Below are 18,071 nucleotides of genomic sequence, written 5' to 3'. Positions count from 1 at the left end.
TACCGGATGGCTTAAAGCATGATTCCCTGAGGAAGAGCAGACCGCCATCCCTGAGCCAGGTGATCCCTTTCTCGAGCAGTCGCAAGCATTCCTCGTCGCTCAGGTACATGTAGAGCCAGTTACTGAACACCACGTCGAAACTGCATAAAAGACGGCGGCGTAGTTCAGAAAACCTATTTAGAGACCAGCTTAGCCAATCGCTCCAGTATTCGCGTTCTCCTGGTTAAAATACCGCTTTGTGAAACAAGACCAGCTGACTGCCATTTTGAAGCGAGAGAGCGAACGAGAGATGGCCAGATTTGTTCACCGAACTTTCCAGTTGTCAACTCTGCACTAAGAGAAGGGGAAGCGGTGCGCAAGAGTAGGTGAAGACAAATAACTTGTCTGACGACTACGGTATTTCATACTGTCCCGATGACTTTAAAACACACACACTAATACTTTTAGAACTCGGGCTCTAGCTCGGGCTGACGTTCGAGTATTCTGCTTTCCGTTAGAGCACGATGGCCAAGCTTGTCGAGCGTGGAGCGGAGAGCTTTTCTTTGCGTACGGATTGAGTACAATCGCACGGACACACAGACACACACACGTTAAAACACACACGCACGCACACACGCACACACACACACACACACGCGCACACACACACACACACACACACACACACACACACACACACACACACACACACACACACACACACACACACACACACACACACACACACACACACACACACACACACACACACACACACACACACGCACGCACGCACGCACAATTACTTTCATTACCTTCTGGGCCGACGATCTGTAGAGACGATATTTCGGTAGTGTCTGTACGCTAAATGGAATATCACCCAATCACAGCAATTCATCGGACATTGATTGTCTTTGTACGGTGCCAAGGAAACCATAGGGAAAATGAACTGTTTTAATGGGTATCACACGTCCACCTCAATGACCATGGGTGGCACTGGCTAACACTTCCAGAGCTTGGTTATAAATGCATGTACGTGTATGCAGAAGAAAGTGAACAAAGCGAGAGCTGTCGCCGTAACTTAATTGGTAGCGAATTTCATGTGTCACGCGGATGTTGTGGGTTCATCCTCCACCCTAGGCAAAGTTGTCTTTCCTTCCTTTTTCGTTACGACTTTCCTTTATTACTAATATTAAGGTCATCGTAAATTTAACCATCATGTGTAGCTGATTATGCAACTAAATATCAGTTATTTCTGTTATGCTTACCTTGGCTTCATGTCACGACGAACATTATATGTCACATGCAAAACCTTCCCGGAATCGGGTCCCTGCTGCTCTCACCGGCAAGGTTAGCTCAACATAGAGCGTCATCTACGGGGTCGTTCCCACATTCAACATGCGCTACAGGACGTGTTTACTGCCTTTATAATCTGACTCCACTGCTGGAGCGAATAAATAGCTTCCCCCGAAAGCTTATATGGCGCAGCTTTCTTATAGACCACATAAGGCCCATGCATGATCTGGAGAATTCCACCAATACATGGTCTCCGCGCCTGGAGCAAAATAAATGTGTTTCCCTCTCTATATCTCCTTGGCTTCGATGCGTGTTTGTTGCCTTCATGTAGTTGTTACTAAAAATCGAGCCCATCAGTTCAATCTATTGTTATTGTAAGACCGAACTGCATAAGTCAACGAACAATCGCGTCAACCTTGTGTCGAAGTTCGGAAAGCACGCCGATATTACGTTTCACTCCAGTAGACATTCAACTTGTAAGACCGATTTCTTTAAGTCTATAGAAGTTTCTTCAAGCAGAGAGGCGTTTAATTGCACGGAAGTTCCTTTGTGGCTAAAAATTTAAGAACCCAGCTATGGCTACCAGATCCAATTTTCATTTGGAATTAATGTGAACAACGGATGTGCTTTCATCAGAAAAAGAAAGATATGCTGCGTTATCAGACTAGAAAGTGGACAAACAAAATGCATTAGTTCACGGTTTATGGGAAATAGTTGACTCGTCGATCCGAGTTCAAAAAATTCCATGCCAACAAATTATTGGTATATTCCTGAGATATGGCGTAATATACAAATTTCGTACACTTTGGACGTCCTAGTCGATCTGATTTCCTGTAGTGTGATATCCGCTTTCATGGCAAAGTTAGAGCTCCAAGTTTGGTGCACAGTTTTTCTTTTCAGATTCTTTCTTTCTTTTTTTTAATTTTCATTGATTTTTTGTAAGCGATTAGTGACCGAACTAGAAAACCTGCTGTCAATTCATTGTCGGAAGAGCTTAACTTTGTGCGACAAACTTACTTCATTCAAATCTGTCCAGCAGTTGCGCAGAGCATTATTCCTACTTTGCACGTATTTTAATGTGAAAGGCGGATTTGGCTCATTTTAGTTATTCCTGCATCCTCTGTATAAGAAGTACTTCAAAGGCGAACATTGAGCGTGCTGTGACCAATGTCAACACATGGACAATTCAACTGCACCACATGCAGCAAACTTTAAGTTGCAACAGGACAATTCAGACATGCTTTGATGCAGCTGGGCTTACCTCTGAGCCGGTAGGTCAAGTTTCATGACGTCAAGCTGGACGAACGAGACATTGTCTAGGTGCCCGTTCCTCTGGCGGTTCGACTCCACATACGCAGGTATGAAGTCTACAGCCGTCACGTGACGTGCCTGGGCGGCCAACTTGCCGGTGAAGCGACTGCATATGTGTTGTGCCTTCATTAAAACTTCGAATCGAAAAGAAAAATGAGCAGACTTCAGCGATTAATGCACCTCTGAACTCATTTACCGCGACAGCTGCAGACTTATCCAATGGCTCAGACAATGTGCAAAGCTCATAAATCGAGGTTGAAAAGCAAAACAGTTATTTGACCATACTATTACCAACAGCGTGAATATGAGACTAGGATAATTTCTCCGTTTGCGTCTTTATCAAGGATCAAGGCCGGTCGCCGGCAAAAATGTCAACTATCTTTCAGAGCGCAGCTCTTAGGCGCCCGTCTCTGCGTTGAGCGTCGGCGTCCCTCGTAACCGAGTGAATGGGCACAGCGGAGGATGAAAGAGCGAACGCGGAGCGCAGCAGGGGATGAAAGACGGCGATGTCGAAGTGAGCGCGAGGAGGAAAGCGGAAGAGGAGGGTGTGGCGAAAGCGTGGGAAGAAAAGCGTATGCTGCCGCGCAAGACGGGCTCAGCGGCGGCGTCCGCTACGAGATGGCGCCAGAGTAGCGCACCGTCGTCTGTTCACCGATGAGGGCGGCGAGCGCGTCCGCCGATACCGTTCATAGAAACAGAGCGCCGTATGAGCCGTCTGCCGGCTGCTGCTGCTATGAATCGCGACCACGCGCTGCCTCTCGTGATCTCCCGATTAGCGAGGCAGTCGCGCTACACTTCACTCCATTTGCAACGTGCCGCACGAGACAGATTGTCCGCGCCAGCCAATATATCGCGAAATGAAAACACGGATAGAGCTGCGCTAAAGTTTCCCATTAGGGAGTATATCGTAATCGTCGGTGAATTTTTGTTTTCATTGTGGACACACTCAAATGCCAATACAGTTTTCATGAACATGAAAGGTAATTAATTGCAACGAGAAATAATCTCCCATATATATATATATATATATATATATATATATATATATATATATATATATATATAAAGTGTTGCCGAATCCGAAATAATATATGTTTTTTTTACTCGCCATCCCGGCCCTGCGAAAGTCGATGTCCAGCGAAGCTGTTGAAACCCATTAATACAAGTGCTGAAAGGGGTATGCAATGTTTTGCTGCTTTATAGAGTAATGGTAGTAATGACAATTTTGACAGCTTGTCGCATGCGACAGCGGTGCTGCAATAACATTGAAATCAATTTACTCAATCAAGATTGAAAAAAATCGCAGTTTAGCCCGAAAGGCGAAACATCGATTGCGATAGCGAATTATTAGACAGCTATACGAAGTAAGGATGGTAGTTTTATTGGCCGTTTTATGGGAAACATTCGCTTACTAACCGAATTAAGAAGCATGGTGCTGGCGCGCACAAGCAAACATGGACATATCACATTCGATGAGCGCGGACACTAGCTGTCAAAACGCTGGAGTGAGGGAGCGTGTCAGCAGCAGAGAGCGAATCGATTTCGTGCCGTCTATCGATTCAGCGCAAGAGCGGCGAGGATACAGCGCGCACAGAGGTATGCCGACCACCTAGAGGCTAACAGCTTCGCAGTTAAAAAAAAAAAAAAGAATACACGTGAAAAGTTCTCGCGAACGTTTCGGCTGTGGGCCCTGCCTTTCTCTGAGCTCAAGCTCAAAATATATTTTCACCTGTGTGTCAAACTCTTATATAAACGAGAAGAAAGGGGGTTAACCGAGGGGCCCGATTTTTATTAGTCATATCATTAGAAGTAATTTCCCCTATGTTGTCCTTGGTGTCAGTGTTTGTTGGCTTCTCATGATATAACCTCTTATATAAGGATGATGAGAGAAAGGGTTAATATGTGCACAGGTATTAAAGGACACATTCTCGCCTGTATTCACCCGCGAGGACGTCACTTAATGGCCAAAGTACACTTCCAGCTGTCGCCATGCCGCAGATAATTGTTAGCGAGTCCGGTATCACATCATTACTTAATAATCGTAAGGTATCATCTGCATCTGATCACGTTGGATTCAACAACAAGTTACTCAAGAGTACATCACAAGGCATTTCGGGAATCCTGCGCGCTCTTTTTTTCACAAACTTTGTCATCGGGCCAAATTCCCAATGATTGGAGGACAGCCAAGGTCATACCAATTTTTAAATCTGGTGATCGCTCATCACCACTTAACTATACCGGCCCATTTCGTTAACTAGTACCGTCTGTGAACTACTTGAACATGTCATACATTCGCAAATGATCACATACCTGAAGAACATAACATAATCTTTAAATATCAGCACGGCTTTCGTAAGGTATATTCATGTGATGGGCAGCTAGCTGGATTTACTAATGACTTGCTTTCATGGATTGATGCTGGCAACCAAGTTGATGCCATCTTCGTAGATTTTTCAAAAGCTTTTGACCGTGTTCCTCACCACAGGCTACTACTGAAACTAAAATATATTAACATTCACGCAGAAGTCCATTGCATGGATAAAAGATTTCTTGTGATATCGAACTCAATTCACAAATATTAATGACTACAACTCCTCCTCTATTCCGGTTACGTCCGGTGCTCCACAAGGGAACGTGCTTGGTCCTTTGCTTTTTCTAGTCTATATTAATGATTTGCCTAACTGCATGTCGTCTTGAATAAGACTGTTCGCCGCTGATTGCGTTACCTACCGTAACATTTCTACTGACACTGACCATGAAGCACTGCAATCAGACCTAAGCGCATTGAATACATGGTGTTCAGACTGGCAAATGACCCCAAATTGTACTAAAACTAAATGCATACCATTTACACGCTCCTCATCTCGCATTCCAACGTCATACTCTCTTGCTAATAATAGTGTTAAGTTTACTGCCACGTATAAATACCTAGGAGTCAATGTTCAATCTGATCTAACATGGCATCATCCCATCAACGTCACTCTTGCAACTACTAACTGCACATTTGGATCAATCAAACACAGACTAAGGCAAGCGCCTTCAACACTTAAAAAAACTCGTGTATGCAACATTAACCATGCCTAAAATTTAATATGCATATGTCATCTCAGATCAGGACCAGAGCTACATCGTACGTAACCTTGAATCCTTGCAAAGCCGTGCTGCACGTTTTATCTTTTCAGATCATTCCCCGTACTCTGTTACATCTTAAATAAAAAAAGCGTGCCGAAATTGGATTTCCTATCAGTACGACGGAAACACACGCGCCTATCACTCTTTCATAAACTTTACCATCACGAGCATTCGCATGATGACTCCTTTCCGTCACCCTCTGTCATTTTCAATCGCCGAGACCACCCTTTTAAAGTAAAACGCCCGGTGTGCCACTCAGCTCTTTACGCGCAATCATTTATACCCAGAACGACACACGACTGGAATAACCTACCATCAGGCATTGCTACTGAAGCTCACCCCGATAAATTTCAACAGATGCTGCGTACGCAGAACGTACGTATCAGAACGTGATGCCTCTGTGCAATGTGAAAATGTTCTTTTTTTAGTTGTTTTCAATATTGTATTTCTCTGGTACCTTCGCTATTAGTCTGCTATTGTTTACAATTATTCTCTTTTGAGTACTTTTGATGTATTCTGAATTCTAGGTGCTTCAATTTTTTTGTATTCTTTAAAATTATGTCCTAATTCTCTTTTATCCATAATTTGATTCTACTACACTGAGTCGTGTTTGCGTACATTGCCGCGTTTGTTGAGTTTTTCTAACAAATTGTTATAAGTGTATGTTCGCGTGCACCCCCCCCCCCCTATGTAATACCCTCTTCCAGAGGGCCTTAAATAGTATTTTGATTGATTGATTGATTGAATGAATGAATGAATGAATGAATGAATGAATGAATGAATGAATGAATGAATGAATGAATGAATGAATTATGCCGCGTAGTCTTACAGGTCTTTGTCGTATACCGCTCATTTTACAAGTGTGAAATATGCGAGTAACTGCGCGACTGTCGGACTTCCACTTGTTTTATAACTTGATCTGCCTTATAGCGCGTGTATTTGTTTTACTAGTATTAATTATATTACCTTATTCTATTCACAGTGACTTCACAATTGATTGAACCATCAATCGACAGAGGTAGTTTTGTGCCCACTTCTGGCCTGTTGCATGGATTGATTGATTTTTTTATTGATTGATTGAAGGATTGCATTTTTTCATGATCGATTAACCGTACGCGAGTCAAAACCCGCAAGGTTCGTACTTTCAGGTTGCCTGTCAAGGAGTATGTCCAAACCGGGAAGTTGGCATTTTCTTTTTTTTTTTCCTTTTCTAATCAGAGCTATGCAGTGCTTCCTTTCACGTCACTTGTGCAATTACAACGAAGGAGGAGAAGGAGACAGGTTGAGCTATCAGCACGACAGGGCAGCACGATTCGTTGAAGCTGCCTGTTACAACAACCGTACCTGCCGAGGTGGCGTGATGCATAGAACAATGGCAGCCACGCCCTCTCCCTTTTTCTTGTTTTTTGTACAGTCGGACGATTGTAAGGATGGCGAACTCGATCATAAAGGATATCTGCCGTTTCACAATCGCCATCAAGACAACCGTGAAAACATCTGACGTGACACCAAGCGAAGCGCGACAGCACGCTCTGCACAAGAAGATAAAAAAAAACGGAAGTCGAGAAATGTGAACAAAAAGAGAAGTCGTGCATTGTTTAGTCTAAGTGTATTTAAGCTCTCTTGTTGTCCCAAGGCGCCTCACGCCCGGGACTGAAGACGGAGGGGCCCGCCCTGGGCATGTACCGGCGTAAACTAATCGCTGAAAATATTCGCACGCGTGCCTCTCCCGGGAAAAAGAAGAAAGACTATAAAACGTATTCAACGTAAGAAGGAACCGCTCGTTATGTCACGACAGCAAATGGCTCATCGGTTGAGTGAAAGCAAAGTCATATGTGTTTTGATTAACTTCCCGGCTGATTCTAGTGCATGACATTGTATGACCAACTGGATCCTTTCTTCTATCAAACGGGTTTTGCTTGTGGGGGTTCATATATGAAAGCTCGCTTGCAAATAAACTTCAGTTGCTAGAGCACGAGACGTATCATCGTGTTCTGTCTTTCTGTCCTTCGTATCGTTTATTTATTTATTTATTTATTTATTTATTTATTTATTTATTTAATCAGATACTCTCAAGGTCGTGAGGTGTTAAGAGAGGAGTGGTAGCGTGAACAAACATAGAATGTATACATATTGACACAACTATATTTGGCACAACCATAATGCAGCGAGTTGCGCCAGTGGGGACGACGCTGAAGTAGCGCGGGTTTTTAGGTGAAGCGGGAAAACGAAGAGACGGTGTTGTTTGTTCCCTTGGACGACTGATGAGGTGCGTTTCTTGGCGGTGCTGCTCCGCATACTCGTCGATCCCACGTCGTTACAACGGGTGGAGGTGCGGGGTATTCTTCATGATTGGCACCCCTTCGTGGAGCCGACGATCGAGCCTGGAATCACCATCGCGCATCGAAACACCGGTCCACCGGTTCAGTCGTCGCCTGCTAGGCTTAGCGCCCGAGTCCAGTCCCCTGCAAGAAACTTCGAGAAATCGTTTGCCTCCTACAAATAACATGGCCACTGCAGCTCCATCGCAAGTAACACTACAGAATCCTATGGACCCGGAGAGCTTTCATGGTGATGCCTTTGAAGACGTCCAAGATTGGCTAGACCAGTTCGAGCGCGTCGCCCAATATAACCATTAGACCAGCTCGGCGGACAAACTCTCGAGTGTCTATTTCTATTTGAACGAAAATGCTCGTACGTGGTACGTAAACCGGGAGAGGAGCTTTGCCACGTGGGACGACTTCCGCGCGCAGCTGCTGGATACCTTTTCAAGCATTGACAGGAGGGAAAACGCGCAGCGTCTCCTTGAAATCCGCATTCAAAAACCCAATGAGAGTGTTACTATGTTCTCGGAAGACATGGCCCGTCTTTTCCGTAGGGCAGACCCAGACATGTCAGAGGAAAGAAAGCTGCGATATCTCTTGCGAGCAGTGAAGGAGCAACTGTTTTCCGGCCTTGTGAGAAATCCACCGACAATAGTGGCACAGTTCACAAAAGAGGCTACAGCCATTGAACGGGCCCTGCATCAACGATACCGCCAGCATGACATGAGAAACTCAGCGGCGAACACTTCGGTACTGGCTGCGAGTAGCGACATGTCTCTGCGTGAAGTTGTGCGCGAAGTGGTGCGAGAAGAGCTTCGGCAGCTCGGCTTTGTGGTTGCGCCTACGGAACCGACGCCAGCGTTATCTTTTGTTGCTGATGTGGTCCGGGAGGAAGTCCGGCAAGCTTTTTCAGCACCAGACTGTGGGAACGTTCCGCGGCGCCTCACTTATGCGGAGGCTGTTCGCCGTCCACTGAACGCAACTTCAACGCCGTTGACACCCATAACTACAACACCACCTACGCCACAAACAGAGCCGACATCGTCACCCTCGTCGACTCTACCGACCCCGCCGATCATGCCAGCACAAACAACGCCGTATTTTCGACATGCGCACGCCACTCCTTGGTTCCATGGAGAGTTACCGCCGAACTATCAGCGTTGGAAAACGGATTTGTGACGCACCGTCGACCGTCGACCAGTGTGCTACCATTGTGGTGAAGCTGGACACGTCTATAGAGTTTGCCACAAATGGAACAACTATCGCGCCGCTCAACATCCAAGCTTTCCTGCCAACTATGCTTATTCTCCGTACGACGGTCGACGCACTTACAACGACGCTCCTGTGAACAGTCAGCCACAAAATACGACGACGCCCCGACCACGTTCTCCATCTCCGGCGCGCTACCATTCGCCGACTTGTCGCAGTTTTGCCAACGTCACTAGGGGCAGATCCCCTAGCCCTCGACGGGGAAACTAGCCGCAGCGACCTCCGGGGGTGAGGTTGCCAATACTCTAACTTCTCCACATTCCCCGTTATCGACGAACGACGACGTGAAGACTACATTGACGAAAAAGACGCCCAGTACAACGACGAATAAGACGAATACGACGGATAGAAGTACGAAAGACGTAACTGACATCGTTAGCGCCGAGCTCATCGTTTGCATTGACGGCCACGAAATAGCCGCTCTGGTTGACACTGGCTCCCATTTTTCAATCATAAGCTTGCAGGTCGCCGACAAACTAAGGAAGGTGAAGACACCATGGCACGGGCCCAACATAAGAACCGCCGGAGGTCAGTTGATGACACCTGTCGGGAAATGCACGGCTCGACTCTTAATCGCCGGTTCAACTTTCGTCGCCACCCTCGTCATCCTTACTGAGTGTTGTAAGGAACTTATATTGGGCATGGATTTCCTACGTGAGTATGGCGCCGTGATTAACATCCGTGACAGAAGTGTCACGTTTGCCACGAGTTCGAATAATGTCACCCATGGGAAGCCACAACAACCTCGCTTACGTATTGCTGCGGACGACGTCATTATTTTGCCGCGGAGTTGCTCTCTTGTACAGGTGCGCTGTGACAGCCTGCAGAATGGGACTGGAGTAGCTGAACACATCAGTGCGCTAACACTGAATTGCGGTGTCTCCATTGCCAGAGCACTTATCAATGTAATCGACGGAAGTGCCGAACTCTTGCTGACGAATTTTAGTAAGGAGCGCCGACACATCGTTAGAGGCACTGCTGTCGCCTATTTCGACGAAGTGACACACATACAAGACTGCCACTTAGCGCAGGAGTCGGCCTCTACAATCCACACAGCTGCGCCTATTGTAGACGTTAATCCGACGTTAACGGCCGTTGAGCGGAACCGTCTTCTTGAGCTCATCAATCAGCACCAGGGCTGTTTCTCCTCTGCGTCAAGAGTTGGTCAAACGTCACTTACCAAACACCGGATCGTTACTGATGTCTACGCCAGACCCATCCGACAAAACCCTTATCGTGTGGCCCCAAAGGAACGCGAAACAGTACAAGAACAAGTGAAGACGATGGTGGAAGATGGCATTATTCGACCATCTAATAGTCCTTGGGCATCACCTGTAGTTTTAGTGAAAAAGAAGGACGGTAGCCTGCGCTTCTGCGTCGACTATCGGAAGCTCAATCAGGTCACAAAGAAGGACGTTTATCCACTGCCACGTATTGATGATTCCTTGGATAGGTTGCGAAACGCGTGCTACTTTTCCTCAATGGACCTGAAAAGCGGTTATTGGCAGATCGAAGTGGATGAGAGAGACCGTGAGAAAACAGACTTTGTGACGCCTGACGTACTTTATGAATTTCAGGTACTTCCTTTCGGTTTGTGTTCGGCACCAGCAACATTTTAGCGTCTAATGGACACTGTGCTCTCCGAACTCAAATGGCAAACATGCCTGGTGTACTTGGATGACGTGATTGTCTTTTCCGCAACGTTCGACGAACACTTACGAAGGCTGAAAACTGTTTTTGAAGGGATACGCTCTGCCGGTCTCACTTGGAAGCCTGAGAAGTGTCATTTTAGTTTTCATGAGCTCCAGTTCCTCGGTCACGTCGTCAGTAGCCAAGGAGTCCGACCTGATCCGGATAAAATTGCCGCCGTCGCTAATTTCCCTATTCCATCAGACAAGAAAGCCGTGCGACGTTTTCTGGGACTCTGTGCATATTATCGGCGATTTATTGCGAATTTCTCGCGCATCGCATGGCCGTTAACGCAGCTCACACGAGAAGATATGCCTTTTACTTGGGGCGAAGACCAGCAGCGGGCATTCCAGGAGCTCCGGCAACGCATGCAATCGCCTCCCGTATTAGCACACTTCGATGAGGAAGCCCCGACGATATTGCATACAGACGTTAGTAATGTCGGTCTAGGGGCGGTGCTAGTACAATGGCAGGGCGACAGCGAAAAAGTGATTGCTTACGCCAGTAGGACACTATCCCGAGCCGAAGCTAACTACTCCACCACTGAAAAAGAATGCCTCGCAATGGTATGGGCAGTTCTGAAATTTCGTCCGTATTTGTATGGTCGGTCTTTCACCGTCGTTAGCGATCACTATTCCCTCTGCTGGCTCATTAATTTGAAAGATCCTTCCGGCCGGCTCGCACGCTGGAGTCTTCGACTCCAAGAGTTCGACTTTGTTGTTGCATACAAGTCGGGAAAACGGCACGCAGACGCCGACTGCCTTTCTCGGTCCCCTGTTGAGCCGGCAGCACAAGACGATGACGAAACGGTCTTTGTGGGACTCATGGATACTGCCGATCTTTCACGCCAGCAACGGGATGACATGGAATTGCTGCCACTTATGATTACCTCGAAGGACGAACCAACAGCGTGCCGAGGCTCTTTGCAAGAGGGGTGACATCATACTGCTTGCGTCGCAACGTTCTCTACAAGAAGAACTTCTTGCCTAGCGGCAGCAACTACTTACTGTTGTTCCATCATCGCTCCGACGTGAAATCTTACACGCCTGCCACAACAAGCCGACTGCTGGGCACTTGGGCTACACTCGCACATTGGCACGGATTCGGCAAAATTACTACTGGCCGAGACTTACTGCGGTCGTTAAACGTTACGTTTAGACATGTCTGGATTGCCAACGTCGTAAATCGCCATCCGTCAAACCAGCCGGCTTACTGCACCCTGTTGACGTACCGGCCACACCATTTGCACAAGTAGGCATGGACTTTCTGGGCCCCTTCCCAACGTCTACTACTGGTATTAGGTGGATAATCGTCGCCACGGATTATCTCACTAGATATGCCGAGACAAGTGCTCTGCAACGGGCAACAGCAGATGAAGCGGCACGATTTTTTCTGGAATCCATCGTTTTAAGGCATGGCGCTCCCGCAGTAGTCGTCACGGACAGAGGTACTGCGTTCATGGCCCAGTTTTTAGATATCGTTCTACGTCTAAGTGGTACCGCCCACCGGAAGACAACGGCGTATCACCCTCAAACAAACGGACTGACAGAACGACTCAATAGGACATTGGCTGATATGATAAGCGTGTACGTAGATGTAGAGCATAAGAACTGGGACGAGGTTTTACCTTATGTCACGTTCGCATACAATACGGCTCGTCAAGAGACCACTCGCAAGACGCCCTTCAGTCTCGTATACGGCCGTGAGGTTACAACAACATTAGACGCAATGCTGCCTCATGAATTTGACGACAACGAGGCGGGTGCAGAAGAGATAACACACCGAGCAGAGGCAGCTAGGCAGCTTGCGCGTCTGCGAATCCACGAACAACAGGACTGTGACGCCAAACGCTACAATCTTCGGCACAGAACCGTCACATACAACATCGGCGACAAAGTGTGGGTCTGGACACCTATTCGACAGCGTGGGCTCTCTGAAAAGCTCCTACGCAAATACTTCGGGCCCTACATAGTTCTCCGACGCATCAGTGACGTCAACTACGAAGTCGTTCCAGACAGTTCTCACTGTTCAACGCGCCGACGGCATTTACCCGAGGTCGTTCACGTGCTTCGTATGAAGCCGTACTATGAGGACTGACAAGACTGCGCAGTTCTTTACCGCTGCTTTCCAAGCCTCCATCATCGGGACGATGATCTTTTCTAAAGGAGGAGCAAATGAGACAACTATATTTGGCACAACCATAATGCAGCGAGTATGCGCCAGTGGGGACGACGCTGAAGTAGCGCGGGTTTTTAGAAGTGGGAAAACGAAGAACACGTTGTTGTTTGTTCCCTTGGACGACTGATGAGGTGCGTTTCTTGGCGGTGCTGCTCCGCATACTCGTCGATCCCACGTCGTTACAACATATATATATATATATATATATATATATATATATATATATATATTCTATGATGATACTTAATGAGGGGCGGTGAACAGAAGTTTAAAGTTTTCATTGAAGTAAGAAATTTTTTGAAGTACGCATAGTCGGGCTTGGCGGCGTCCTGCTCAAAGGTAAGCAGATATAACGTTCTTTTTTTTTTTCATCTGTCAAACATTGGAATGGCGCGAATAGTTAGAGAGAATGAAGCGCGCAGAACGATGCTGAAGTGATTCCAGGGACGTGATTAGTTATTTAGTTGGGGGATCCCAGACAGACGAGGCATATTCTACTTTGGATCGGACTAGGGTCTTGTATAGTAGCGATATTAAGGATACTGGGGCTTCGTAAAAGTTCCTGCGAAGGAAACCAAGCATGCGATTGGAGTTGTTAATAATGTATTCGACATGCACCTTCCACGAAAGATTATTAGTGATGTGAACGCCTAGGTACTTGTACGAAGTCACTGTAATTAGAAGGGAACTATTTCATACTTCGCCGTTTTCTCCTTCGTCATTGAGGTCCACGTGAACTTTTAAGCTACAGAGGCCGTGCCTTGTTATCTGAAGTCATCGAACAACTGCTTGCTGAATGCGCTGTTGTTCATCGTAAATGCACTGCTTATCACCCGCAGGCTAACGGTACCACGGAACGCTTTAATCGAACTCTTGGTGACATGCTCGCCATGTATGTCTCACCTGATCACTCTAATGGGGACATAGTTCTTCCGTTTGTCACCTACGTCTACAACACCGCGACTCAGGCCACTACCGGATTCTGACCCTTTTACCTTCTTTACGGCCGTCATCCTTCGCACACAATCAACACCATTCTGCCCTACCGGCCGGACCCATGCGAATGCCTGCCGATCTCGGAAGCCGCCAGACACGCCGAAGAATGTCGCCAGCTGGCCCGGCGATTCACCTCGGACGACCAGAACCGTCAAAAAGCCGTTCACGAAGCCCAGAACTCAACACCCACTTTTCTCCCGGGCGCCCTCGTCTGGTTGTTAGTGCCACACCGCACGCCTGGGCTCGCTTCAAAATTCCTTCCGAAGTACGACGGGCCATACCATGTTCTCGAGAGAACATCACCCTTTAATTACCTGGTTGAGCCGCTAACGCCGCCGTCTGACATGCGACGTCGTAACCGCGAAGTCGTTCACGTTTAGCGTCTCAAGCCGTATCACCATTATGCCGTCCTTCCAGAAAACTAAGTCGCCAGGGTGGCTCCTTGATCGCCGCGGGGCCATTTTAAGGAAGATAACGAACATGAGTGCAGAGTCAGCAGCATCGGCTGCATCAAGCGCGCAGCAGAGGCTCGAGCTATAGGGGACTGTGCTCGGTGCATCCTAGAACCGGCGGTCGCTGCGAACTCCAATAAATCTTTATAATATAAGATTTAGGACTAGAATCGATAGCACACCATGTTATTCTCATTGATTGACACTTGTTAGTGTTCAGTTTCATTTGCCAAGTGTCGATCCAACGAGAAATGTCATAGAGATCAGATTTTATTATGCAGGCATCAGATAAGTTAGTAATTTTCCTGTAAAGTACGCAGTCATCAGCAAATAATCTTATATTAAAGAGAACTGAAGTGGGCACATCGTTTATATAAGTGAGGAAAAGGAGGTGCCCGAGCACGAAACCCTGAGGAACCCCTGACGCCACTGGACAATAATTGTGTGTGCTGCTGACGTCCAAGACGAAGCTTTACCAATCAGCCAAAATGTCAGTTCTGCTAAGCATTTCTATGTTGCTAGCAGTAATGTGTACCTTGGCTAATATAAGTATGGAAGACACAGAGGAGTTACTTTGTGTACGCAAGATTTAGGGCAGTAAGACATACTGAACTTTCTGCGAGAGCCGTGCTCCGTCCAGCCCAGCTTTCTCTTCTTGAGGGCCCCTTTTTCAACCGCGTCAGAAAGTTTGCTTACACACTAGAAGCTCTAAAGTACTTTTCAGGAAGCGTTCTACCGAAAAATTTTCAAAAAGGGTTTAGCAGTAACCGAGATAGATGCAAATGTCAAAAACAATTGTACGTGGAGGCAAGCTACCTTCCCCGCAAACGAGGCTCTCTCTCGTTGCCTCGGCTAGCTAGCGCTCACAAGCGACATGCTTTTCCTCCCTTCTACCACTTTTGTTTCACGTTCGTTGTCAGTCGCTTCGTTCTTATCTTTTGTTTCAATGTTTTGTGACCTCTCCCCGTTTCCGCTGCCAGAAGGCGGCTGGCAGTATTACATAAATAAAAAGTCGCAATTTCGCCCGAAATGCGAAGCATTGATTGCGATAGCAAATTAGTGGACAGCCATGCGAAGCAAGGATAGTAGTTAATCGGCCGTATAAACTTCTAAACACTCGCTTACTAACTTAATTAACAAGCATGGTGTCAGCGCGCACAGGCAAACATGTACACATAACACTCGACGACTCTGGACACTCGCAGTCAAAAAGTTCGCGTGAGGAAACGCGGCAACAGCGGCGAGATAAGGAACCTTCATGCTGTCTATCGCTTCAATTGCAGACTGAGCGGCGAGAACGCAGCAGACGCAAAGCTTCCTCCCTTGCGCGCGCGAGATTGATCCGCGATCGTCGGCTCACCCTCGCACGCTTTCACTCGCACGTGCCGCAATACGTACGGCGCACGACGACGGTGTTATCACCCTTGGGGTTTATACGGAACACCACGGCAACGGCAAAAATGCGCCTAGAGTGCCCATATAATTGCTATCGCAATAAAATGTTGGGCGCGAGCATTTTTGTCATTGTAATTTAGCAATGGAAACAAATAAATAAATAAAAAAAAGAAAGATCCAGGCGCCCTTCCACTTTGGTTACTGTGCTGTGCAGTGCGGTGTGCGTGCGTGTGCGTGAAAAGAGCGCGTTGGCTTACGTTTCAATTTTGAGCTGTTTTCGCGGCGTATACTCTCCTGAGCAAAATTATACTTAGGAGGGTCATGGTTTGGGCTAGTTGGTTTTCCATGAGACTGTGTGGTGCAGCGGGTGTGTCCTCTGTTCCGCTTCGCGCTGCACCACGCAGAATTATACGGAGAGTCCAGAGATTCCGCGATAAAGCCGATTTTCTCCTTGAAATTATGGTTGACCCGCCTCGGTATAGCTCGGTGTGCTTTGGTCTCGCGCTGCTGAGCTCAAGGCTGCAAATTAGATTTCTACAGCGGCGGCCGCATATCGATGGGGGCGAAATGCAAAAGCTGTCGTGTACTTACATCTACGAGAACCCCATGTGGCCAAAGTAATTCCAGTATCCCGCCACTGCGACGTGCCTCGTAATCAGATCCTAGTTTTCGCACGTAAGACCGCATAATTTAATTTTGAAATTGAATACTGTTGTCTAAACCTGGCATTGCGAGCTTTCTAGTGAATCCGTCAAGTTGAGTTTATCCGTTTGAATTTTGAATGCATTCATCTTCTTCGGCGAACCCTTAGCCCATATATACTTGTGCTCACTGCGCTTGTTTGTTTTTGCTGTGCCAAAGTCATGGTGTGACGCCCGTATACTACACTGCGTCTTCCCGAAGTACAGCAAGAACGCTTCGACGGATTTACCGAATGTTTCTCGTTTTTTTTCCTTCTTTTTTCTCTATACTTACCCGATTCCGGAGCCCAGCTCGAGCACGTCCTTTCCCGAGATGTCGGGCAGGTGCGAGAGGATCTCGGCGCTTTCCTCTACGTTGAGCAGCTGCGCACGGGCGTCCAGCATCATGCTCTCGAGGCTCGGATCGAAGTGCTCCCAGTAGCGGAGCATCGTGTCGCGAACGTCGCCGCCACCTGTGCACCCGAGTATAGAGGCACAAACATGCCGCCGCAGTGTCCCAATGATACATCATCATCATCATCATCATCATCATCATCATCATCATCATCATCATCATCATCATCATCATCATCATCATCATCATCATCATCATCATCATAACCATCACCACCATAACCATCATCATCATCATCAACAACAACAACAACAACAACAACAACAACAACAACAACAACAACAACGTCATCCTACATCTGAAAATTCAGACATTGCAACTAGCGATAAAAAATTGACAGAGGAACAGAACGAGACAAAAGACAGGATGCGATGATGGGTACTTAAGAGACTCTTTAATTCTCAGAAAACCGAATTCATTTTATGCGCGTACGTAATATTGATTTGTTATGACAGCGTGAGTATTCTAACACTTCCTCTCCGCGTCCCTTTTTCGCATTGCAGAGGCAGGGACGTGGTCGGTGAAAGGTTGTCGTGAAAGTTATAGTCTTAGCTAAAGTCATTTATGCATTCTTTTTGTTCATTTGAAACGCGCGCTCCCCCATATTTTTGTAGATATGTTCCCTTTAGATGGTGTGCTGCTGTCATACGAAGTGTGCTTTGGAGGAACGGTGGCGAGACGCCTTCCTGCGAAGGGGCAGCTGCGCGGAAGAAAAAATTTAGTGCCCTTCCACTCTGTGAAGAAGGATGACCAGCGAAGCTGTGAATGTGGGCGAGCTGCGCCGTGGGTCGGCCCGGCATTGCACCATCTTCGGGATCGGCCCACGTGTACGAAAACTTGTTGGTCTCTGTCCACGGAGACGAGAACCGCCAGAAGCTAGACATAAACAGCTTCGCTGTAAGAACGCTGTGCCACCGTAAATTGTGCAGCACGCCGCAAGCGGCAAATAGAGACG

The 18,071-nt window shown here is 47.1% G+C and overlaps 1 protein-coding gene across 1 annotated transcript in view; it reads right to left on the bottom strand.

Annotated features, from left to right (window-relative positions):
* The window catches only part of LOC142585793 (uncharacterized), a 43,078-nt gene that overhangs the window by 21,158 nt on the left and 3,849 nt on the right, over positions 1–18,071 (bottom strand). Inside the window, exons 2-4 of the mRNA XM_075696804.1 lie at positions 16,997–17,174; positions 2,537–2,692; positions 4–140 (exon numbers count right to left, since the gene is read on the bottom strand). Coding sequence (XP_075552919.1) covers positions 4–140; positions 2,537–2,692; positions 16,997–17,174 — 471 coding nt within the window. The remainder of the gene's footprint in view (positions 1–3; positions 141–2,536; positions 2,693–16,996; positions 17,175–18,071) is intronic.

The sequence above is a fragment of the Dermacentor variabilis genome, chromosome 6 (genome assembly GCF_050947875.1).
Source record: "Dermacentor variabilis isolate Ectoservices chromosome 6, ASM5094787v1, whole genome shotgun sequence".
Classification (NCBI taxonomy): Eukaryota; Metazoa; Arthropoda; class Arachnida; order Ixodida; family Ixodidae; genus Dermacentor; species Dermacentor variabilis.
This window is presented reverse-complemented; position numbering and strand designations above follow the sequence as displayed.